Here is a 25617-nt window from a genome sequence, read left to right as displayed (position 1 = left end):
GGGTTGCTGTGATTTAGTGCCTTGGAGGCTAACTAGAAAGTGAAAGGTGGTTTCTTCTAAGGTGGTAGAGACTAGCTTTACTATAGAGCACTGAGGGAATTCAGCAGAGATGATTACGAATAGTTGGAAACTCATAACCGTGCCTTTCAAGGAGAGCAGAGGCTTTGTGGCGGTGTTTTTTATATATTTATGGACTTCTGACTGAAGAAGAAAAGCAGAAAACATGACAAGGAAATTTCCTGGTCATTTAGATTAATTCATGGAACACTGATGTCTGTATTATTTATATAGTATATATTTGTCTTGTTAAATCCTGTCGTAGAGTCCATATTAATGAAAGCATTGTTTTCAAATACTTGACACAGTAACTTCTTATTGAGGAGTTTTATAACAAAGACCATTGAATATTAAATGTTTTTTTAAGAGTATTTCTAGTTCTTTCATCTTTTTAACATACCAAATGAAAAACTTGGTATAAAAAAGCGTAATAGTATTTGAAAATAAGAAATGTTCTGTTTTTCTGATTTTCTCCATAGTCTGTTGCCAGGATATGTGCTTCAGGATGTATGAGGTGGAACTGTCAAACAAACAAGGGGAAAAAATAGATAAACTAACAGAGTACATTAAAAATAAGCAATTGGTAAGAATCACCTATTTAAAATGTAATTAGTATTTCTTCCTTGAATTAAGAAATTGCTATCTCATTATTAGTTGACTGTGCCTGGAGTGAATTATTTTAGTTTGCTGAAAGGATTTACATCACTTAATATGTGACATATTCTTAATATTTATTATCTAATATTTTCATCCCCCTTTGTGTCTCAGTTTACTTTCGTGTTTCGCTGGTTAGTTTGTACTCCTGATTTTAAGAATAAGAGGAAAGTTTTCGCAAATCCTTTGTTGTTCTTGTTTTATGACAGAAGAATTGAGTAGATCCCTAGTGTTTCTGAATTAATCAAAGGACCACTTCTGAGATCCTTCTTTAAAAGTGGCCTGTGTTGATCTATGGGTATGTAAGGGAAAAGAATCAAATGCTGGTGCTCCCACTGTTTCCATATTGTAGAAAGTAAGATGCTAATGAGGAGTATGTAACAATCCAGACTTCTGTCCATTTCTCCCCAACGAGGGGAGGCAGCCGGGCGGCAGATGCGGAGCGGGGGGCTGTCAATGTCTGCGGGGGATGGAGGCTGTGTTGCTCTGCAGTAGCATAGTCCATTTTCTGTTCGGAAAGTAAAAGGAAGAGAGCCCAAAGATGTTTTCAGGACATGTATTCCTGAAGCGACTGTAAGTGCAAATGGTATCACAGATCGCAGATCACAGATCTGTGAAGTCACAGATCACAGATTACATCAGGTCCTTCCTCCTTGGTGTCCATGCTTTTTCTTCTTTTTTTTAAGTTTTTATTTGAATTTCAGTTGGTTAACATACAGTATTATATTAGTTTCAGGTGTACAGTACCGTGAGTCAGCACTTCTGTCCAGCACCCGGTGCTCATCTTGACAGGGGCTCTCCTTCATCCCCATCACCTCTTGCCCCACCCCCACCCCTCCCCTCTGGTCACCAGCAGTATGTTCTCTAGAGTGCAGAGTCCATGTCTTGTTTTGTCTCTCTCTCTTTCCCCTTTGCTTATTTGTTTTGTTTCTTAAATTCCACGTGTTGAATGAAATCATATGGTATTTGTCTTTCTCTGACTGACTTAATTCACTTAGCATTATACTCTCTAGCTCCCATGCTTTTTTTTTCTTGCCTCGTCATTGTATGAATAATTTTTACATATTCATCTCTCCACCTAGACATTGAGTTCTTTGAGGGCAATTATCATCTCTTAAGCATCTTTGACGCCTTGGTGCCTGTGCCTGGTGTATAGAGGACAAGCAATAGATACCCCTCGGATAAAGTGTATGTGGGCTTGTACCTAGAACACTGACCTTCAAGAACAGTACAGACCAAGGTGTCTTTAACGGGGTGTTAAGGACATGTATGGCTGTGTTTTTCTGTGTGTAAATGGAAGAGTCTACTAGATATGTAAAAGACTGTATGATTCCTCCCCACAAAGGTTCAAATAGGAACTTTAGCCCTTTCAGTACATAATCTGAGAGACCAGTAAGGCATCTATTTCTCTTTTATTTGCACATTTCATCTGTATCGCAAAACTAAAATGCAGAAGAATGTAGAGGCTGACTCTTGTCACTTTCACTTTTTACAACAGTAGAAAATGAAGCCAGAATTATACCTGCAACTTACTAGGTACCAAAGCTATGGGTATATATAACTACTGGTATATTTATTCAGTAATTTTTTTCTTCAGTCCCTACTGTGCGCCAGAAGCACAAATACAAATACAGTTCCTGCCAATCAGAGAATTTGTAAGACTGGAGGAAACAAAAGCAGAAACTATCAGGTGCCCAGGGGCTTATCAGAGAAGCCTGCGGAGTGATTGTTCCTGTGGTCGTAATCATCGGAAGTCTTTTTTTCGTACTTTAACTGTTACTGAATAATTTATTGATTCCCCATATTTGTAGGCTTATGACCTATCAGTCTTTGAAATAGAACGTTTTCTCACTTTATTCTTAAAAATTGTTTATTTTGTTTAGATTTCTTTTTTAACTGAAAAATTACTATATGAACATTGGATTTTCTCTTTGTTATGGATATGTAAGCTTTTGAAATGGTGACTAATGGAAAAGCTGTTATCTTTATGATTTACAATGGCAGCTTTTAGATAACTTCCCCACTATCTGGGGAAAAATTCCCAGAGTTACTGGAAACATGACAATTTCAGGATTTTTTTTTCTTGACCTCCAGATTCCCCTGAAGACTGTGGTAGAGGAAAATAAGAAGAAAAATTTATTTTTATTTGTATCTCGTGTTGCCACGGGACCTTATTATATTATTTTCTATTATTTTCTTCTCTTAGGATGCTGTAGAAAGGATTATTTTATTGGATGCTATCTTCCAGTCTTGAGTTCCAGGATTCTGTGATATTTTTTGTGTAAACATGAGCTTAAGATGCTAATCCCAGGTCTGAGTCACCTTGAATTTGTAGTGGCTGAATGGTGACAGATTGGCTACGTGGGCAGCAGTATGAAATGTGAAGCATCTTTATGAAAAACTGAAATGTCTTTTCTAATTGATTTGTTACATAGTTGAGCACTATTCTAAAACTAACCTTGATGTTCTGGTGCTTATACACAGGCCTCACAGGGCCAAGATTATTTGAGCACTAAGAAACTTGCAGTTTCTGATACTGGGGACAGAATTCTCCTGATTCTCACAAACACATTTCAAGAATTGTTTTATATTTATACTTTTCGTGAGCTCACAGTTCACTGCAGAGTGTGGTAGAGGGAGAAGGAGAGAGGGACTAAATCTTCTTTCACTTCTTTTCTTGATGTTTAAGGCACTCATCAAATGCTTAGAAGATCGGGGGTTTTTCATCTTATTTACATCGTCAGCCTTAATACCAGAAACAAGTAAGGACAACTTTTTAGAAAACCTGTTTTTTAGTATGTTCACTTTTGTTTTATAAGATCAACAACCTAACTTTTCTTATGATTTTCATTCTGTGTAGATTTTGGAGATGAGCAAACAGGTCTACATGGGTTACATTTATTCCATGCATCCCTTCCAGCAGGTAAGGGCACAGTGACATCCAGTTCTTAGAGTCTGCGGGATATTTTCCAGTCTTCATCTTGACCTCTCAGCAGCACTTGACCCTGGTAACTGTTTTCTGCTCTGAAATCACTCTCCTTTAACCTCCCTGAGTGATCCCTCTTTATCTCCTTTGCAGACCTGGCCTTTCCTCTGAGCTTCACATGCCCATATTCAGCTGCCTGTTGACATGTTCACTTAGATATCTCAGGTGTTCCTCAAACTCAGCACGCCCCAGATGGAGCTCCCCATGCTAGTGAACAGCAGTAGCTAGGGGATACGGTCGTCACCATCTGCCCAGCAGATAGGACTTGGGACCTTCACAGATGCAGCTCCCTCCGTCCAGACTGCTCATCTCCTTCCCCTTCGGCAGCCGAAGTTGGCTCCTACGGGACCACGGATGGGCTCGTGGGGGCAAAAAAAATATTACTCCTACAGTATATAAATAGGTGTATCTGCGGTATTAAAATTTTAGAGGGTGATCAGGAAACAAAGTCTAAAAGGGCTCTGAGGCAGAGGGAAATAAGGACTAAAATGAGAGGAGCAGCCCTTGAGTCTGTTACTGCTGTCTGTCGGGTCCACTTACTATGACAGTATTGCTTCCTGCTACCACGCTGCCCTCAGCAGTATCATTTCAGTATTTCTTTGTGTAATTATTTAATGCTTGCCCTTCTTGTATTTTATTGTATTCCTATCACCTACTGGTGCCAGGCAACTGAAAAATAACAAATGTTGGGGCCTTGGCTGATTCAGTCGGAAGGAAGAGCGTGTGACTCTTGATCTCAGGGTCGTGAGTTCAAGCCCCATGTTGGGTGTGGAGAGTACTAAAAAAAAAAAAAAATAGACTTAAAAAAAATAACACGTTTGCTGAACAAATAAATGAAAGTAAATGAGTCACTTCTTTTTGTCCTGTGAAGGTATTTCCCTCAATTTTATAATCACACTGTGTATCTTTAAACACAAATTATATACAGCATTTATAAAGCTACAACCAATACAAAAATGTTTTTAAAGTTGATTTTTAAAAATTGTATTCAGTTACTCAAAGCAGAGAATTATACTGTCTTGGGCATCAGTTTGGACGAAGCACGACATTACCAGTTATAAGAACATAATGGCAGTAGCTGTGCGTGCTTCTCAAGCATTTGCTGTGTCTAGTAGTGTGCTGGGGGTGGCTGGCTCGGTGGCCCCGACAGCAGGTCTGCGTGTGAGGACTGCTTCAGAGCAGACGGACTGAGACCTGAGTTTGCCCACAGTCAGATAGCGGACTCCTGAGCTGCCTTCCAGCCCCGATCCCGTACTGCCTCCCTCTTCTGTGAGAGCTCGGACATTAGCCTTATTTTTTTTTTTTTTTTTTTTTTAAATGATTTTTTATTATATTATGTTAGTCACCATACAGTACATCCCCGGTTTCCGATGTAAGGCTCGATGATTCATTAGTTGTGTATAACACCCAGTGCACCATGCAATACGTGCCCTCCTTACTACCCATCACCGGTCTATCCCATTCCCCCACCCCCCTCCCCTCTGAAGTCCCCAGTTTGTTTCTCATAGTCATTAGCCTTATTTTTAAATGTACGTCCAGACAATGAGGAACACTGGTCCCCACACCACTCACGGTCACACAACACAGGGCTCCTAGCAGAGTGAACAGTGGACAGTTACACTACCATGTTCACATCTTCCTCTGGATCCTTGAGATATTTTCTACGTGGCGCATTCAGAGGTTCAGAACTGTGGTGGTTTTAAATGCCCACTTTGCTTAGCAGACTGTAAAAGTTCCCTTTCATAGACTTTATAATGGTTTATTACAAATCATTCTGTTTCCACCTTTCTACCTTTTGAAATAACAAAGTTGTCTAGGAAAATACTACTTGATTGTGAAGTTAGTGCTACATAAAAACTTTTTAATATTTTTCCTTCACTTGTTACTTTTTAAATGATGAACTGCTCAAAGAAAGGAATTTTTATTTTAATGTGTAGTCACATTTTCCTGTTTATCCGTATTTGCTCTTCTTTTCCTTTTTGTAATATCAGCTCAAGGGCAAGTGTATTCAGCTAGGACTAACTTGATGTTTCTTAATTTTGCAGTTAATTTTTCTTTAAACAGAGTGGCATGACTCAGTTCAGTTCAGTAGACACCAGAGACCTTTATCATCTGTGGGTTGGTTTTTTTTTTTTTAAGATTTGATTTACTTATTTGACAGAGACAGCATAAGTAGGCGGAGTGGCAGGCAGAGGGAGAAGGAGAAGCAGACTCACCGCTGAGCAGGGAGCCCGATACAGGTCTCCATCCTAGGACCCTGGGATCATGACCTGAGCCTAAGGGAGATGCTTTACCAACTGAGCCACCCAGGTGCCCCATCTGTGGGGTTTTTAATATAAGAGTTACTGATGTCTTACATTTTCTAGGACTTCATTGCCCATTTCTCAGTGACCTGACCTTTTCTCTCTCTTTTTTTTTATTTGCTGAAAAATTAGCATTTCAAAGAGTGAGCCAAGGAGAGAGAGTGGAACACAAGACTAGTCAGTTTAGTTTATTTCTTTAAAAATGTTTATTTCGTTTTAACACCAATAGTTACCATGAGGTTTAGGGATCACTTAAAGGTTTTATTTTCTGCAGGTCAGTTAGTTTGCATTGTAACTTCTTTAAAAGAATTTGAAGTAGGTTAAATAAAGTACAGATAAAATAAGACCGATTTTAAAAGCAGGAACTGAGCATTGAAAATAGTTGAAAACCAATCTGCGATGGCATGTGAGCTCGTGCTGGGCTCCTGGCCAGATGAGGTGGAGCTGCTTTCCTCACTTTACCCCAGTGATTGCACTGGGATCACTCGTTTCTGGTTCTTGTGTGTGTGTGTGAGATTTCATGTAAATAGAGATACATATATTCATGAAACGTACCCATAGGTCTTCTTTTCACTGCCAGTTAGATTCCCATCTGAAAGACTACCATATTTAACCATCCCATAGTTTTGTAATCTAAAGCGTTTTCTTCCTGTATGTTTTTGTAAAATTAAAAAAAAAAAAAAAAAAAGACCAAACTTGAGGTTTGAATGTATGGTATATGTTTTAGGGCTGAAAGAATCGAAAGGTGAAGATGACATCTCATCGAAGGTGACACCTGTTTTACCTGCCCTTAGTTGTGCCCTGCTAGAAGCGAAGAAGTCATTTACTGAAGAAGGAGTCTGTCCAAACACATTAGTAAAGCGTAGTTTCCAAGAATTGTACAAGGTAGACAAAGGTCCTTCATTGACCGCTGCTTCCCAAAATGGAATTCAAGGGACTGCATTCTTTGGCCAGCTGTCCAATGGATTTGATTTGGTTCCTCCAGCGGAAAAGTGCCCTTCACAGTCTTTAACTCAGCTGAAGTCTTACTTTTCCGATCCTGATGGGTACGTTTTGGAAGTGTCTACTGCGGTAGATTTACTGGCAGAGCGGCCTCAGTCCCCTTGTATCTCAGATGGAATTTGTGATGCTGGATTTTCTTTAGTAATGACTCCAGATCCTGAATTTCTTGACTCAGAGGTAGAAGTAAGAAAAGAAACTGAAACCGAAAAGAATCCTGAAGAAATGTTTAAAGCCAGGCAGGGAGCTCTGGTTCCGTTAAGTGCAGCATCAAATCTGAGAGTTCAGCCTAAGAGAAAGGCCAGCGTGCCGCCCGCCGTGCAGAGTAAAAGGGTGAACTTGTGCTGTCCCTTCCCCAAAAGAACTCCTGCTGGAGCAAGCAAGGGCTCGGACTCTCCAACAACTCTCAAATTAGTTAAAGGACCGTTCCCTCAGAAAAGAAAAAGAGGTAAGTACGATTTCTGTGGATTATGAAGTGAGCATTAGTAGTAGCTGTGGTACTCTTAACGCGGGTCCTGCCTGATTGTCGTGGCCCAAGCTGGGCAGTACCAGGTAGAAGTTTGCTAGAAACACCAACATTTCTCTCCAGGTGATTTGTATACATGCTAAGATTTGAGAAGCACCGATCTAGATGGCAGATAAAAATCAAGAAATAGGAAAAACTCTAAGATACCTGGAAAGCCCACTCACCAAAGGCTCATACTTCATTTGTTAAGTGGTTCCACCCGTCACTCATTTATACTCCGTCCTAAGCAATGATGAGTCAGTTTTTGAGCTATCCTCGGACAAATAAGGGTGAAGAAGAGGGTCTTCTAAAACCAGGCTCACCAATAGCAGCAGGAAGTGATAACCAGTAGTTTGTGTATAAAGAGGGAATTAAATGCCGGGACTCTCCAAACCGAAAGCAGTCTGGGGCAGACTTTCCCATCCTTGTATGCATCAGTTTTAAAAATACACCTGGATCCTGCCATAGACCTACTGAAACTGTCCAGTGGCCTAGAGACTTGTATATTGAAACAGCTTTACAAATGGCTTTGTTGCCCCCTGTAAACTGCATGAGAATCAGAGTGGGGAGCCATTGACTGTACAGTCAGATGGGCTGTGGCAAACACAACACAGCGAACAACATGATTTTGGCGTAGAGTCATCTTAGTTGTGTGTAGTGTACTTTGCTTAAAAGTAGGGAACCATATGCTCCGTGACCCCTTACAGAAGGGGTCAGCCAGCTGGGCCAGAGGGCCCTTCAGGCGTTTACCTGTTGTCTCTGGCTACTTCACACCTTGCTGGCAGAGGTGAGCAGCTGTGACTGAGATTGTATGACCTTCAAAGCTGAAAAGATGTACTGGCAGCCCCTCACAGAAAAGGTTTGCTAACTGTATGTGTAACATTTTGAATTTAGAAATGTTGGTGCCTAAAGAGGAAAACATCAGGGATATGCAGATCCTCAGGATTCTAGATAATTAAGACTTTAGCCTGTGGCTTAACAAATAGTTATTTCTGGCTTATTATAGTTTGAGAAATGGGGTGTGTATCCACACACACGTGTGAGGATGATGGAAAGTGTGGCAGTATAAAGCAGTGAATCAGACTGTACAACCACTTACAAATACAGTCCAGGCCAACCATGTTGAGTTTCTGCTGTATATATAAATAAGTAAATATATATATATAACACCAATTTACTTCAAGCTATTAAACAATCTGTAATTCAACATAGATGTTGTCACTGTTTCTCAAATGTTTTTAATTTCATCCATTGTAAGAAATGTTTTCTGTTATACAGTCCAGTGCATGCAAATACATACATGACTGAAAGAAAAATTTCAAAAAACATTTACCCTAACTATGCATAATCTGTATTTTCAATTCTGTTTCATTTAAGAGAGGATTCTGGTTGCAACCCATTAAATTTATTTTACAGTCCACCAATGAATTGTGCCTGCAACTCCCAGAAACATGGGGACTGAGTGACGCAGATGATCCCTGAAAGATCACCTTCTCCCGTGTCTCTCTCCCTCCCAGGACCTGTGCTGTGTGCGGTCTTACTGCCTGCCTGTGCAGCTGCTAGGAGCCTCCCCAAGCTCTTGGTCCTCTCGTCTTATTTTCTTTCTTTTCTCAGTTTAGTCTGAACTGTTTTCCTGCTTGATTTATATTTTGCCTTTTTTGTGCTAAAAATTTTAGAAAATAGCTGCAGTAGAATGAGAAGTCTTGAAAGAAAAACAAACGGTATGTTGCTTTATTACTTGGAATAGTTTAGTAGGGAGGAAAATAATTAGACCCAGGGAAGTGTACCACGTTAAGAGATGCAAGAGCTTTTTTTTTTTTTTTCTTTAAACCCACTCCTTTCTCAGACTCCCAAACGAATGAAATGAAATTGGTCTCTCTCCTACGTTTCAGTAACAGTCATCACAATTTATTAAACTGGTATCGTGTTTCCTTTTCTCAGTTAGAAATACAGTTGATCCTTGAACAATGTGGGCATGACAAGTGGCCTCATACAGTGGAAAAATCTCTATAGCTTTTGTCTCTCCAGACTTAACTCCTGATAACCTCCTGTTGACCAGGAGCTTACTGATAATACAAGTCACTGACTGACACATACTCTGTTTTACTTATTATACACTGTATTCTTACAACTATGTAAGCTGGAGAAAATAAACTGCTGTAAGAAAATCATAGGGGGTGGCCCCTGGGTGGCTCAGTTGGTTAGGCATCCAGCTCTTGATTTCAGCTCAGGTCATGATCTCAGGGTCCTGCTCAGCAGGGAGTCTGCTTGAGATTCTCTCTCTCCTTCTTCCTCTGCCCCTTCCCCCCACTGTCTCTCACTTGTGTGCTCTCTCTCTCAAATAAATAAATCTTAAAAATCATAAGGGGGGGCACCTGGATGGTGCAGTCAGTTAAGCGTCTGACTCTTGATTTCAGCTCAGGTCATGATCTCAGGGTTGTGGGACTGAGCCCCACGTTGGACACTGCACTTAGTTTGGAATCTGCTTGAGACTCCCCCTTACCCTCTGCTCCCCCCATCCTCCCACTCGAGTACTCACGTGTGTGCACTCTCTCCAATAATAAATCCTTAAAGAGCAAATCATAAGGAAGATAATAATACATTTACAGTAGTATACTTAGATTTATTTAAAAGGAATCCATTCAAACCGTGTTGTTCAGGGGTCAACTGTAGTGTTTTCTGTATAACGTAATTTTAAAATACCTGCCAGTACTCATGTGTGATATTTTTATTGATATCTTTGGGACTAAATTTTTGGTGGGAACAGCTGAAAGTAAAAGTTTTCAAAGAGAGTATTTATTAACTTTTTTTTTTCCTTAGAAGGTTGAAACACTTTCTGTTGTTAAATTAGCAGGGTAGTCATGAGGTGTTTTTCTACATCCTTGCCTCTTAGCTGTTCCCTTCCTTGTGAGAAGCAAAGCTGAGCACTTTGTAAGAGGTGAACCACCGTAAGAGACTTGTAGAAAGTTAAATCAGGTGAAGCCTTCTTCAGTGGACCTTCCTCTGTCTGCTCTCTGAAGACGATTTTCCGAGTGGTATTAAGACTTGTATATTTAGGAATAGTCAAGTGAAATCTAGAAGATGGCTCTTTATGAATATACAGTCACTTGTCTGCAGTGCAGTTACATCTAATCACCTCGTGGGCGCTGTGTTGCCTTTCCATAAATGGGATTCTCCATTCCCCAGGGCTGTGAACTCCCATCTTCAGCCTTCACCTGCCTCGTCAGTCAGGAAAGATGATGGAGAATTTTTTTTTCTTTAGTTAAGTCAAAAACAAGCCTTGTTTTTATAAAGTTATTACTCTGACCTTCTTCTTCTTCACCTGACAGGCTATAGTCCAGCGCTTAGAAAGTCATATTTTTTTTTATATTTATCTGAGACCTTTTAACTCATGCTTTATTAAAAAAAATATTTTAACGAAATACCCCAAATTTTATATTTTCTTCTCTGTTACTAAAATTACCCCTCCGAAAACAAAAGAAGTCAAAGGAGAAGCTGTTGCTGATAAATATTTGAGCCCCCTACCCCTTAAAAAACGGTGTGTTTTCTACATAAGGTGCTGACGTGCTGGCTGCACGGTTTGTACAGACAACCAGATTGGATAGGAAAAACCAAGAAGCTCCCATTTCTAAAGATGCTCCAGTGGCAACGAGTGTTAAAAGGGCAAGGAAACAAGAGAAATCTCCAGTCAAAACTGTTCCAAGGGCTAAGCCACCCGTGAAGAAATCTCCACAAAAGCAGAGGGTAAATCTAGTAAAAGGCAATCAGAATCCCAGAATCAGAAAGCAGCCACAACCTGGTAAGAAAACACTTCCTGTCAACTTAAACACCACAATGCAGATTAATTGAGATTGCAAGATAGTGTATTGAAATAATCTAAGAGCATTTGAAATTTACCAACAGTTCCTGCTATACCCTTGAGTTCAAACACTAACAGGACTAAGTAGGCGGGTTTCCTGTTGTAAATAAATCTGTCAAGTGCAGGTTCAGGCCTTCAAAAAATAGATCCTACTTTTTAGTTTGCATAAAGCCTGAACATGAGCCGTCTACAAGAGTGTCAGTGTAGAGAGGCTTTCTTATAACTAAGTGCACACAGACAGTATCTGGCAATATTTTTCTGGGCTGTAATCAGTTTAAAAAGTAGAAGGTATAAGTTTATTTGTCCAAAGGGAGTTAAAAAGAGATCGTTGAAGACAGTAATCCAGAACCCTGTGTTTGGTTTTAAAAGGCATTAGATTAATTTTAAAAGCGGTTTTACTTTCCTAGTTTCGCTTCAGTGAATAATAAAGTTTAGTTATATGAATAAATGCCCAACTGCTCTAGTTCTGTATTTTCAGCTGCTAGACAGAAAGCCCCACTGTGCCCGCAGAGTTCACCTCCCAGGCGGAGCTCACCGTCATGTCCATGTCCTGTCTCACCTCACATCTGTGTGTGTGTGTGTGTGTGTGTGTGTGTGTGTGTGTGGTGTGTTTCTTCCAGCCTGCGGGGTCTCGGACTTCTACGTCTTCCGTATTGAGGCCTGTGGGGTTGCACGTGTGTTGTTTTTCTTGTTTTGACGAAGATGTAATGTCCTCACATGTTTGTATTCCTATCAGTTTTCTGTCTAATCTCCCTGATTCTGCTTTCTCCCTCACCTATTTTTGGATTTTTAAAAAACCTCACGATTAGCGGGAATTCAGAAAATATTGTTTTGTTGAGGTGTTGGTATTATGGATAAGTGTGGGTTTTTTTCTACTTTTTTTTTTAATATTGTTTCATGACAGAAGGGTTTTGTTTTGTTTTCAATGAGTGATGATTTTTTAAGAGCTTGTCCTGTGATTTGAAAACCCAGTGTTGCGGTTTTGAGACACACACATACCAAATGGAAACTCTGCTGGTTTTTGGGCGGTTCATAAGGAGGCTTTACCCCACACCTCCCTATTGCCCTCCTGCTGTTTCTCGCTCAGCGTGTCCCTGCTCTGCCACAACTCCGTGCTTCCCCACACGTGTTACCCCGATGTGCATTTCTCCTCCACCACATTCTGTGCAGCTTGGTCCTGCCTCTTCCGTGAGGCGTTTCCCGATGCTCTGATCTTCACTCAGCTCTCTGTTTCATTTCTTCTAGGTTTTTGAGAACACTGTGGAATCAAATTCACCCTCTTCTCTGATCATTTGGTGTGTCTTTGTCCTGTCTTCCAATGAATTTGTAAACATTATGAGCATAGATACACGTATAAATGCCATGTGTGCTTAGCTGTGTCATTTGCATTATTTGTACCGAATTGGTACAAATATTTGTAGATATTTGTAGACTAATGGATTAATGGGAGGACTGCAGTTCGGTATTGGCAGAGAAGTGCACCCAGAAAATGAAAAGTTTTTAAAGTACGTGTTCAGACATGGGCTGATTTGTGTTGTAAATGTCTGTATGATTGTGTAGCCACATCCCAGGTTAAAATTTTAAGATTGCTACCTTTTAAATAATCTCTTAATTTTCTTTTATTTCTTAGTCACCTATACTAATCTGTTTCGTTTCGTATAGTTGAAGTATCAGAACTTAAGGCTCAATTTTGTTCCTGAAACTAATGCTTTTCTGCCTCTTTTTTCAAGTTTTCAGTATAGGTCTTATTTATTGAACTCTATATTTTTTATGTATTTCATTTGGTGTTGTCTTATTTGTATTTTTTTTTAAAGGGAAGAAAGGGATAAAGAAAGGGGGGTAATCAGAAGGGGGAGTGAAGCATGGGAGACTATGGACTATGAGAAACAAACTGAGGGCTTCAGAGGGGAGGGGGGTGGGGGAATGGGATAGGCCGGTGATGGGTAGTGAGGAGGGCACGTATTGCATGGTGCACTGGGTGTTATACGCAACTAATGAATCATCGAACCTTGCATCAGAAACCAGGGATGTACTGTATGGTGACTAATATAATGTAATAAAAAAACATTAAAAAAAAAATAAAAGAGATGACCAGTGTTCTATTTTTAACTGATTGAGAACTTCTAACAAGTCAGAAATTAAATGATTTATCTGAGACACATATTTGTGAAAATGAAGCCTTTTTCTTCAGTGCAGTGTTCTTTATATTAGGCTTTACTCACACCTGTGTGAGAGCCATAATAGTAAAGACAGTGGAATGGAATTAGTGTAAATAAACACATCAGGTCACAAAATGGATTTCGTGTTTCCAGTAGATCATGGGGCTGATGAGGTGATTCTCTGCTCTGGGTCACTTTCTTCCACCTAATCCCCTTGGGTTTTGCTATTTTAAAAGTGGACAGTGGTTGATTGCTTTTATCCTTCCCGGCATATACATACCTTCTCGTTGTTTGATGACCTCACAGGCCAGCGTTTTCTCTTTAAATGGAGTAGTCATTGGCCTTTGCAGGCAGGTTAATAATTCATTTCAGACCTGCTGCTGCGGTTATAAAGAACACAGTTGGCTTTTCTGTCCATACACCTGCTGCAGGGCATTGTTGCCTGGTATTGTTGTGAACTCCGTCTTTCATGGTAGCTGCATGTGAGGAGGCTGAACTGCATCCTGAGAAAGCAAGGAGGCCACTGTAGAAGGTCGGCTTTCTGCTTAAAGGCAAATGGGTGGATCGGATCATCTACAGGAAGGAGAATTACCGGTAGACAAGGAGATTTGCTCTTTGCAGACAGAGTACAGAGGAAATGTTTTCAGTACAGAAATTAAAGTTCTTGAAGGGGATGAAATTGGTGATTCTGAATGAATAATCTTATGACTCTTCTGATCTGTATCATTACATATTCTAATGAAACATCAGTACGGTTAAAAGTTGTCTCTAGTTTGAACTTAGGCGATTTCTCTAACAAAGCACTTAAGGGACATGCTTTCCAAAATGTGTTAACATACTATAATATACACTTCAAACTTAGAAATTCTTATGTTCTCACTAGATTGTAAGCTCTCTGAGGGCAGGACTCTTGTTTTTTATTCTTGTTTTTTTTCCCCTCTGTATATTTCTTTAGCTGAGCAGTCTACCTTGTGTGTAGTTCAGTACAAGCATTTTGGAGAGGTGATTTCTTTTTAAATCAATATGCACATTCCTTAAGATTTGTTCCTTTGGTAAATACATTATATTAGAACTGGCAGTTGGAAGAAACCTGTCTGATAGTAAAATTTCAACGTATAATCTATGTAACATATCCAGAGGTTCTTCTTGAATATATTGACTTAACCATTGATTTTTCACTAAGCCATTGTAGTAATATAGCAGGAAATTAAAATATATGGAAATCAAATGTTACATATCTTTTTCTTTTATACTGAAGCAAAAGGAGAAACTGGGTCACAGCTTCCATCAGAAATCTCATCAGTTGGTCAAGAGGATGTTATTAGCATAAATGCAGCTCAGAAGGAAGATATCTCCGTGGCTCAGGAAGACCTACCTGAAAACTCCATCGTCGGCTGTGACTCCCAAGCCCTAAATATGCTCGCTGACCTAGCGTTAAGCGCCGCTACTTCTGCCACGTCGCCGTCGGAACCCGCAAACTTCCCCTGCTCCTCCGAGTCACCAAAAAATGATGCTTTGCTTTCTAAAGAACATTCTGTGCGCGGTACCTCTGACCATGAGTATCACAGAGGAGTTAAAAATCAAAAAGGCGGACTGTTACCTAAGCCCCCTTCTGAGAAGAAGAGTAATCCGGGGTCAGACTCCACTGTCAGCCCAGAGGAAGACAGCTTGACTCCTGGCAGTCCGGCCCCTGTGGAAGCCCCATCAGCACTTGTCGAGGAAACGCTGGAAACTAATGATGCACGCCAAAGCTCTTTTGTTGCCGTGGAACATTCCTATGCCCTGCTCCTTGCGGAACATTCAAAGAAGCATCTACAGCAGAGAGGAATTCCTGGCCCTGCCTTCGCCAAGAACGGCCCAAAAGGCCCCGAAGCAGGAACCCCGGTGGGGAAAGTAATGCCGTTCCGGCACCAGCAGAGCACCTCCCCGCTGCAGAAACTGTCTGAGGACCCGGCGTTCAAGCGCAGGAGCAGATTGCTGTCCTCCAGCCTGAAAGATTCTTACTGCTCTCATACCGTGTTCAGCTGTGACGGCTCCTTTAAGGTCACTTTCACATGTGACACGGAGTATGTATTCAGCTTGGACAGCAAGTATACCAACAACCCACTGGAGAAAACTGTCATCAGAGCACTGCATGGGTAAGTAGGAGTGACGCTCCATGAACGTAGACGTGACTTTTGTGTTGAGATAAATGTAGTGGGAAGGAATCCTTGTGCCAGGCTTTGGGGAAAGAGAAGTACTGTATGTGAACCCAGGAACTTAGTAATAATATCAAGCAGTCGTGTTTACTAACAACGAAGAAAATGAGGCTGGTTTGGCCACTGTCAGTGGTCACGCGGAGACCTTTTGCAAGCTGACTTTAGCCCTGTGAGCAGCTTTCCATTTTGAGATGCTCCTACATAACTTTGTGGTCTTTGAATTATACTATTTAAGTGAGATCTTAATGTAAAATCGTGAGATAGAGAAATAATGCTTTACAGACTGAATTCCGGAAGAAACATTTCAAGAGTTACTTCCAGCTTGTTAAGCTGGTCAGATTGTTCTGAGCGAGCAGGATTACATTGGATTGTTCTGTAAACCTTTAAGGGGCCGAGGCAGGAACAGCAGAGGGACTGAAAGCACGGGCTTTGGAGTGTGGTCTAACCCAGGTTTTTAACGTAGGTTCTCCCACTGAACTAGCTTCTGTGACCTGGAAGAGGTTCCTGTTCTTTGGGGAAGTGCTTCTCAGTCTTCACTGTCGGTACAGCTTATCTAGGGACCTCATTGAAGCACAGATTGTAACTCAAGCCTGAGAGTCTGCATTTCCAACAGATTTCTGGGTGATGCAAAGGGTTCTGTGGGGAACCCTTTGAAGTATGGGTTAGTAACAGCTACAAGTCAGGTTGCTGTGTACTTGCGGGTTTTGCGCAGTGACTGGCACAGACTAGCAAGTGGTGACCATTACTATTCACGAGGCGTGCTGTCTGTGGGGAATGGCACTCAGCTGCCTCTTCGTGCAGTGTTTCCCCTGGGAGCCACTAAATTGTACCAGACTGCTCTCCGTGCTCCGGTTACAAGCTCGCACTCGTGGGAGCATACACTTAACGTTCCCATCTACTCAGGAGGGTCAGTTCTTTAGCCTTCATCCTGCTTAACTGAAGCCCAGCTCTGCAGCCCCTCTGACTCTTCTCCCTGCCGCTCTCTGCTGTACTTTCACTGGGCAAATGGCCAGAAATGTTTTCTTCCTGTGTGGTTTCAGGAGATTTTCCAGGACTGTAATCTGAAAATAGTGTAGTTCTGCTGAATTGGCCACAGAGGTATTTTATTCTTCAGACTTTCCCAACTACTAGAAGATAAACTCAAAAATGGAAAAGAAGTGAGTTGACCAGACTTGGCAAAAATGAGGATTTGGGTGGTTGCTGGAGCCATTATTCACATAATAGGCATATTGTGTCCAGGGAGAGTTGGAGTAGAGTAAAAGAAAAGTCCTAGACCAGGACCCCAGAGATCTCTGTTCCAGTCATGGCTCTACTGCATAAGGGTTTTGTGATCGATCTGAAAGAAATTACTTTTCAAAGCTCTGATTTTCAGTTCCCTCTTCTGACTCTGGTAAGTGAGGGGATTAGATCCGTTGTCATTTTTTTTTTTTTTTTAAAGATTTTATTTATTTATGTGACAGAGAGACAGCCAGCGAGAGAGGGAACACAGCAGGGGGAGTGGGAGAGGAAGAAGCAGGCTCACAGCGGAAGAGCCTGATGTGGGACTCGATCCCGGATCGCCAGGATCACGCCGAGCCGAAGGCAGACGCTTTAACGACTGCGCCACCCAGGCGCCCCCGTTGTCATTATTTGTTAAATCAACTTCTTTTTTATCTTATTCACTGTTTCACATTTGTGTATTTTTATTATAAAAATGAATACATTTAAAACTAAGATTAAAAACACCAGTTTCACTGATTTTTCCATGTTTTTTTCTTTAAAATCTCAGGCCCTGGAACACTGACTTACCTGATAACGTGGAAGAAGTGAAGCTTTTACTTCATATGTGGGTAGCTCTGTTTTACAGCAATCAGAACAAAGTCATACGCTCATCCCGAAAAGTGGTAGAACACAGCAACCCAGCAAAATATGTGTCTATAAATAGCACATTAGAATCTTTTGAATTCAGTGAAATTGAGGAGTCCTCCAGTGTGGAAAGATGTTCTGCAGACCCTCTGCTGGAGACCAGCGAAACTCCCAGAGGTCATGCTGCCGAGGTGTCCTTCCCTGACACTAACTCCTTGCTTCCCTTCATGAAACCACCACCCAGAGGAGGCTTGGAATTCTGGGTACAGAATGGACAGAAAGAAATTTTTGCAAGAGAGGGTCATCCAGATACCCCAAAAAGCCAGAATTTCATTTATTCTTGTAATAATGAGGTAAGTAAAGCTGAACACTATACGTGCTGACATTTTTGAAGAAATTCCGTATTTTTTCTTGATATGATATATAAAATCATATTCAAAACACGGCATTGGTTTCTTTTAGGAAGGTGGATTCTCCATCTATGTAAAGATGAAACCAACAATTTAGTTTCCGTAAATGTTGTTCTGGATTGTCTGCAGGTGGAGCTTTTCTCCATCCTGATTGAAGAAGCAGAAGTAGAAACAAACCATGGGGGTCATATGGGTCTGGAGGCCAGCCATAATGGGGTCACTTATTAGTTGTATAATTTCGGGCAAATTACTTGTTCTCTCTGAACATATTTATCTTTTAAAAGAGGTAAATAATACCTATTTTTACTTAGAATAGGTTTTTTGTTTTGTTTTGTTTTTTGTTTTATTTATTTGAAAGAGAGCAGGAGCAGGGTGGAAGGGCAAAGAGAGAGGGAGAAGCAGACTGCCCACCGAGAAGGGAGCCTGACAAAGGGCTCGATCCCAGGGCCCTGAGATCATAACCTGAGCGAAAGGCAGACGCTTAACCAACTGAGCCACCCAGATGCCCTAGAATAGTTTTTAAGGAGCAAGTGCAGTAATAAATATTAGAAGTCTTTGATAAACCTTAAACTGAAATTGAATATGTTAAAAATTATTTGTGAAAACAAATGCTGGAATAGTAAGTACAATGCTGGACTCCCTAGGTCTGTCGGTAACTATTTGTAAATATGGAAAATACACTTTGTTTCTTTCCATTTTCTCAACTAATGTTCAGCAAGACCAGATAATCACATTTTAACTGGAGCAGATAAAAAAGTTGAATCAAAAGTCTATAAGTAAATGGATTGACAAAATATATGCCTCTTTAAGGTTTCAGCCTTGATCTCTTCCAGAATACTTTTGCATGGGTTTGGGCACCTGCAGTGCCTGTCTTAACATTGAGTAGACAGTGTTTCTATACCTGGGGTTACTTGGGGATTTGCGGGTCCAGGGGCGAGCCTCAGAGAGCTGATGTCTCCAGATGCTCATCTTTATCGAAATGAAACTGTTGGTGTGCTGTGGGCCAGACAGTGGTCCGCGCTCTTTATTCACAGTTGCTCAGTCTCACACCACCCGGTGAATAAGGACCACTGCCCCCATCTTACAGATGAGGAAACTAAGTCTGCTTCTCTCTCTCCCTCTGCCCCTTCCCCTGCTCGTGCTCTCTCTCTCTCTCTCTGAAATAAGTAAATAAATAAATTAATAAATCTACCTTAATTTAAAAAAAAAAGAATCTCTACCTTAGAACAAGAAAATGTAGTTTAGAAGACTTTCTTACTACCTGATCAAGTATTTTTTGTTGTTTTAATCTGTAATCAGCTATCATCATTACTAATTCTAGGAATGGTGTTTTTGCAAATGTGAAAGAGTATTAAGTAGAAAGAGTATTAAAACTAATTTCTATAGCATATACTTAAGGTTTTTTTCCGTCATCTCCTTGGCTACTGTGCCCGAACTTTAAAAGTGTGTGCACGTGCACTGTCCTCCTTCCTCCTTCCCCACGTGGGCACACTAGATGGGACGAGAACTCCAGCACCATAGGCATTAGAAACCATTGGCATGTTGCTCTTAGTCGTGTGTTTAATTTTGTGTGTGAATGAAAAGAACTAAGTAAGAAATAAATAAATAGTTCTTTTTAAGTATCAGGCTTTATATTAAACACATTACATTTCAGCAATAGTAAAAAAATATCTGTCAATATAAACATAGGAAGTTGATGACAATTTGCATTTCACTAAGTCCACAGGCCTGGTGAGATTAGCAGCCACAGCATGATTGAAGGGTCACAGGAAAGTTTTCAGAATGACTCTTACCATCAAGACTTTTCTATGCTTTGTGTCTGGCCAGTCATGTCCTCTTAAAACTCTGAGTCTCGGCTCTACCCTGCCATTTACGTGGGTCAGTGTCTTTCTTTGTTTAAGACATTAGTCTTTTTAACAGATTTGAGACCCAGGTCCTGACTTTCAGCATGATCGCCTCAAGGCGTGTCAGGAAATCTGTGACCGTAATGTTCCAAATATTACAGGTGTACAGTCCATGATGACCGGTCTGTTGTACTGTGTTCTGGACAAGACCATGCTTTAGCCTTAAGACAGCCCGTTTGTGAGGTCATCAGAATGTCCAGAGGTGTTCTGCTAGTGTTCAGCCTAAGTCCTTCCTGCTTCAAAGCAGTCCTTCTGGTTCGGTTTGTTAATGCAAACCACATGTGTTTTCTGTTGTTCTGTAATGAGAGATGGCCTCCAGTTACAAGCAAAGAAGGTAGCTAGGGGGTAAGGGATCTTTATTTCCAGCATGGAGATTGACACCTTGGAAAAACCACTACAAGAGATCATAATTTACTCTTTCCTCATGGGAAAGTTCTAGACAACAGTGTATCTGCAGTCTCGTTGAAAGCTGTGTTTAAAATAAGTTATTCTTTGCTTTAAAAACTGTCTTTTAATCTTACTAAAAAATACTTAAAACTGAGTCCTTTTTTCTCGAGTACTGCGTTTCTGCATTAGGTGATGCTAGGTAGCAAACAGGCTGCGTTTTTCAGGTCTCTGCATTGTCATGGGTCCAGCCACTTTTCTTCCCAGAAGTCAATTTAAAAAAAAAAGTCTGTGCAGTTAAAGTTTTGAAGCTCTCCTTTGTGTATATTTAAAGAAAAATTCCTGTTTTGGGCTGTTGTAAGTCTGTCTAAAAAGAGAGGGATTTGCTTGATATCTACCCTGTGATATTTTTGAAAGTTAAAAGATTCAAAATGAAAAACAAATCGATTCTCGTCCACTCTGTTTTTCACCATATGTAAATGTGAAAAAAGAGTCTATTTGACTCTTGATTTTTTCCTTTTGTCATTTCAGATAATTGGGGAAAAAGCCAAACAAGACCCATCAGATAAACTAGAGACTTCTAATCTTATGCTCTCTAGTATTGGAAGTACCCAAACTAATGGACCTTCTATTCCTGAGGAAGATAAAACCTTTGAGCCACTTGATAGCACAAGAGCGTCGTACAGTGATACCGTCACACAGACCCCGTTCAGCAAGACTTATGATGGGCTCAGCAATCAGTCGGTGATCTGTCAGAAGCCGGCGTACAGCACCCTTGAAAGCAAAGTTGATATTTTTCATGCAGCAGTGCAAACAAAAACCAGTGCATTACAGGGCCTCAGCCAGCAGAACAGCCCCGTGAGCGACGAGTGTCAGCCTGCCTTGCAGAGGAAGGATGATACAGAGTACGTGATGATTAATCTGGAACCAGTTACATTCACTCTCGAAAAAAATACCTACGTACCGATACAGACAGAAGTCGTAAATAGAAGCGACGAGCCTACAACCTTTAATACGGAGTTGATGAAACAAGAGTCACCTGCTACGAGTCTTAGACATCCTGTGTCTGCGTTTGAAAAGGCACAGACACAAGGCCTTAGGGACGTTCCCTCTCCAGCAACGTCCAAACAAAAAGGCACCAAGTACCTTTGTGCCTCCTCAGTAAGTAGAGAGACACTTGGAAAAGAAATGTGTTCGCTACAGAAAGAGATCCCTGCTCCAGGCTCATCATCGCCATCTGATAACTCAGTGGTGGCAGAGGCGTTGTCACGAGTTAGAAGTTCTAATTATTCATTACCCAGAGAAGAAATGAAACGCTCTCAAGAATTTGTCCTGCAGACTCAGAGTCTCTTTGGCGTATCTTCGGAAGAGATCATAGAACCGTCCCAGGTTGAAGAAGTGGTCTCGGCATCTGCCTCTGCCACTTTGGGGAAAAGTTCCTCACGTAACTGCATTCCGTCGGTGGGTGATACGGCAGATAGCTCCTCAGAACCGGGGAATGACACGAGTGGTCTAAAGAGCGAAAACAGGAATTTTGAATCCTTTAATTCAGCTTTTACCAAACAAACCAGCCTCTCTGTGAGTAGAGAGGAGGCCAGCTTGGAGTTCTCAGAGGAAGATTCTGACATTGACCTCACTCTCACGATATCGCCACCCACCAGCCCCAGAGAAGAGATGCTGGCAGGGGGACTAGAGCCGCGGCAGGAGGCCCCAGTGTCAAATTTGGAACTTCAGGACACGACTGAAGAGCTCATCGGGCCAGAAGAGGTGACTCTCCTAGAAAACCCAGAAGCGGATTCTGCTGGTTATACATGTGTGTTCCCTGCAGTGCCTGAGAAAGCGCTAGAAAGTAAGGAGAGAAGAGGGGATAATTTACAAACAGTTACCTTAATACTTTCTAAAGAAACTTGCGCCCTTGAGATCGCAGAGGAAGTGAATGTGACCTCGGACTTTCCCTTTGCTTCTTTCATTGAAGAAGTGTCACCAGCTTCCAGTCCTGACCCCCAAGACCCAGCCGAAGCAGCACAGCCATCTCAGGCTATGTCTCTGTGTAGTTTACAACTGGCTGATACGCGGGGTGAGAGCAATGACACATTCTCCCGGGTCGAGTCGGTGGATTTGGCCTTAACGGAGAAAGACGGTTCTTTTGTTGGTCCTGCCCATCCAGTGGGACAAGATCACTTAACTGGAGTACAACAGATGCCGCGTTCTGCTGAAATGCCTCTAGGAGGAAGTAAGCATCCAGGAAGGGAAGATAGCCGTTTGACCCTTTCTGGGAAAGTAACTGAGGAAATTGTCCCAGGGGAGCATGGTGAGGGTTTCTCTTTCTCAGAAAAGATGCCATGCTGTGATACAGCGGAGCTGAGCCAGCCTGCCTCGGCTGCCAAATATGGAGAGGATGTCACGCTTGCTCTAGAAAAATTAGTGACATCAGGAAATCCACTGCAGCCAGTTAGCGTACAGAACAGGAATTTAAGTCCTCTTGGCTTGGAGACTGGTGAGCCTCCATCTAGTCCTAGAAAGATGATTGAAAATAAGTCTTTGGCGGACCCATTTGTTTCTACAGCTGCTCCAAGTGGTATGGTGAACGTGTCACTAAAACAGGCCAGCCCTAAAAGTATTAAGAAAAATCTCTTTAGCAGCGATGTGGAGACAGATGGGGGCGTTTACGTGCAAGCTCAGTCCTTGAGTTCTGGCTCCGTTGGCGGAGCTGATACACAGACACACGGGCACTCAGATGTCCCCAAACTTGCTTTTCCCTCAGATGGTGCTGCCTTACCCCACTGTCCCAGACCCACGGACCCAGAGACTGGGTTCCAGACACAGGAAACCCCAGTAGTGAGAATGGCCAGTTTGCTTACGAATAGTGACGCTGAGGCCAAGTTCCGTGAAGAAGCCACAGATCCAGGAGATGTTGACTCCCAGTCAAACACCACATCTCCAAAAGGCAAACAAGAAACAGTTCATGTGCTGCAAGATAGGGCGGTGTGGGAAACAAAAGATCTGAATGCTGGGCTTTTCCCCACGTGTGTACCTGCAGATTCATACCATCAAACAGCCGTCACCGGTGGAAATACCAGTAGAGAGCCTTGTGCTGCCATTGTTCCCCAGTCTTGTGCCCCTCTTGTTTGTGGAGTCTCTGAAGAGCAGATGGCAGATAAGGGCTCTGGTGAGGGGCTCAGAGCTGAGGAGAACTCAGGGACCGTGGGTGGAGACGTGGATGTCAGTGGGAATTCTGACATCCATTATGAGCCGCTTTCTGGAGAGTCTGATCAAGACTCTTGTGGGGACTGTAGAGATAACAAGTCAGAGGTAGAGGGTTCCTGCACTTTGAGGTGTAGTCAAACCAAGAAAGAAGAAGATGCTTCAAAAGATGATTATGACTCTTTCCTGAGCCTAAATAACAGTGATCATGAAGAGTGGGGCTACTCTACCCACACCCCAGGGCTGGAGATGGGCACTGCTCCCAGACACTGGCTCGTTGGATTCAAGAAAGAAGACAGGTGTGTGCCATCTTATATCCAGATCCGAGACCTCCGTGGCATCCCCAGGACTTATGCTAATTTCACCGTCACCAAAGAGCTCACAGACACCACGAGAGCTCTGCACAGCCTGAAGAGACACCCCAGTTTCACCGCACAGTGTGGCTTGCTCAGCTCCTGGACGAGTACCTGGCAGGTGGCAGATGACCTCACCCGGAACACTTTAGACCTGGAGTATCTGCGGTTTGCACATAAGCTAAAACAAATTGTAAAGAAGGGAGATTCTCGCCATTCTGCCTCCTCCACCAGTGTCTTTGCGAAGGAGCCCCCTCTCCAAAGTGGTGCTGGAGCTTTCCCCCTGACGAAAGTACCTGAGCCGCCGGCCCTGCCCCTTGCCTCCCGGAGCAGAAGTCCCCTTGTGGTAACAGTGGTGCACTCCGGCACCAGGCAGCAGAGTCCGCGCGAGACAGGCCGCACGCTCGCCAGTGTGGACGGTTCTTCCTTTTGGAAGGAGAGTGGTCCCAGTAGAAATCGTCTTGCAAATTCTGAAAGAAATCAGACTGTTTCATTCCACCTCAACAAACTGAAATATAACACTACTTTAAAAGAACCCCGGAACGATATTTCACTCATTCTCAACGAATATGCTGAATTCAACAAGGTGATGATGAATAGCTGCCCAGTCGGTTTCCCAGAGAAAGGGTCAAACGTGGCTTCTGGAGAAGCCGCCTCTCGAGAGCTGCTTTCCTCTTTCCCGCGGGCAGCCTCCTATGAAGACATGATCACAGACCTGTGCGCCAGTTTGCACGTCAAACTGAAGAGCGTGGTCAAGGAGGCCTGCAAGAGCCCCTTCCTGTTCTACCTCCTGGAGACCGAAGACCAGTCCTTCTTTGTGAGAACAAAGGTACGGTGCCGGCTTCATCTCGGAGTGCGCATGAGTCTGGCTGCCATCTAAGTCTAATTTAGAGGTCGTACAGTTAGCGTTCTCGGCTTCAGAGAGAAATCAGGACAGGAAGTGGCCTTCGAGTCTGACAGCTGTGTCTTTATGTGCATGCTAAGTGTTCCTCTGCCGAGATCACAGATCCTGCTATGGGTCCCGCGTCACGAGTCACCTCTACTTGTCCTGTCTGTCCATTTCCGTCAGTCTGGAGTAGGCCCTCTGTCATTTGTTACCTTTTGTGACCTCGACAGTAGTGAAGAGTGTAGGCCAGTTAAGTGATAGTTTCCTTCCATGTGTGTTCATCTCCTGTTTCCTCATGATTTATGCGTTTTGAGTGAAAATGCCCATACGACGTTGTCCTCTTAGTGCCTCGTAGGAGACGGCACACCGCGCCGATTTGTCCCATTCCCGTGTATTAGTTCTTTTCACGTGAGATGGTTTCTGCCGGGTTCCTCCACCTCCAGTGTAAAGCTAATGAATGTGCTGTAATTATGAATGAATGGGGAGGTAGGATAGGATATATATCAGTATCCTGTTCCTCATCAGACTTGCACCCCCGTGACTTAATATCCATTGACTATTCTGGCCTGAAGCAGCTACTAATATAATGGGGGGGTTTCAAAGTCCATCCTTCCTTGTGCGTGTATCAGTGGGCGTTCTGCTGCAGGGTCGAGCTTTCCCTTCTCCCCCATTTGCTTATTTCTGTCCCGTGGACCTGCATTCCATTGTATTTTATTCGGTTACCATCCAGGCCCTCGTCACTTTTTGTTCATCCTACGTGTGCTCCTTAACCCCCACCTCCTGCCCCGCCCCCCAGGGAGCAGCAACAGTTCTCTGTAGGTCAGAGTCTCTTTCTTGGTTTGTTTCTCTCTTTTTTTTTTTCCTTGTTTGTTTTGTTTCTTAAACTCCACATAGGAGTGAGATTCTGGGGT

General features: G+C 42.3%; 1 protein-coding gene across 3 annotated transcripts in view; it reads left to right on the top strand.

Annotated features, from left to right (window-relative positions):
• Nucleotides 1-25617, top strand: part of TASOR2 (transcription activation suppressor family member 2) — a 76968-nt gene that overhangs the window by 39730 nt on the left and 11621 nt on the right. For all 3 annotated transcript variants that reach the window (XM_026478697.4, XM_044392052.3, XM_057304631.1), the window contains 8 exons: nucleotides 537-640; nucleotides 3401-3473; nucleotides 3572-3634; nucleotides 6728-7447; nucleotides 11061-11303; nucleotides 14781-15660; nucleotides 17489-17918; nucleotides 20795-24649. In XM_026478697.4, the coding sequence (XP_026334482.2) occupies nucleotides 537-640; nucleotides 3401-3473; nucleotides 3572-3634; nucleotides 6728-7447; nucleotides 11061-11303; nucleotides 14781-15660; nucleotides 17489-17918; nucleotides 20795-24649 (6368 nt within the window). The remainder of the gene's footprint in view (nucleotides 1-536; nucleotides 641-3400; nucleotides 3474-3571; nucleotides 3635-6727; nucleotides 7448-11060; nucleotides 11304-14780; nucleotides 15661-17488; nucleotides 17919-20794; nucleotides 24650-25617) is intronic.

This window comes from Ursus arctos, unplaced genomic scaffold (assembly GCF_023065955.2).
Source record: "Ursus arctos isolate Adak ecotype North America unplaced genomic scaffold, UrsArc2.0 scaffold_30, whole genome shotgun sequence".
NCBI lineage: Eukaryota > Metazoa > Chordata > Mammalia > Carnivora > Ursidae > Ursus > Ursus arctos.
The sequence above is the reverse complement of the archived record's forward strand: the minus strand, read 5'-3'. Positions and strand labels throughout refer to the sequence as shown.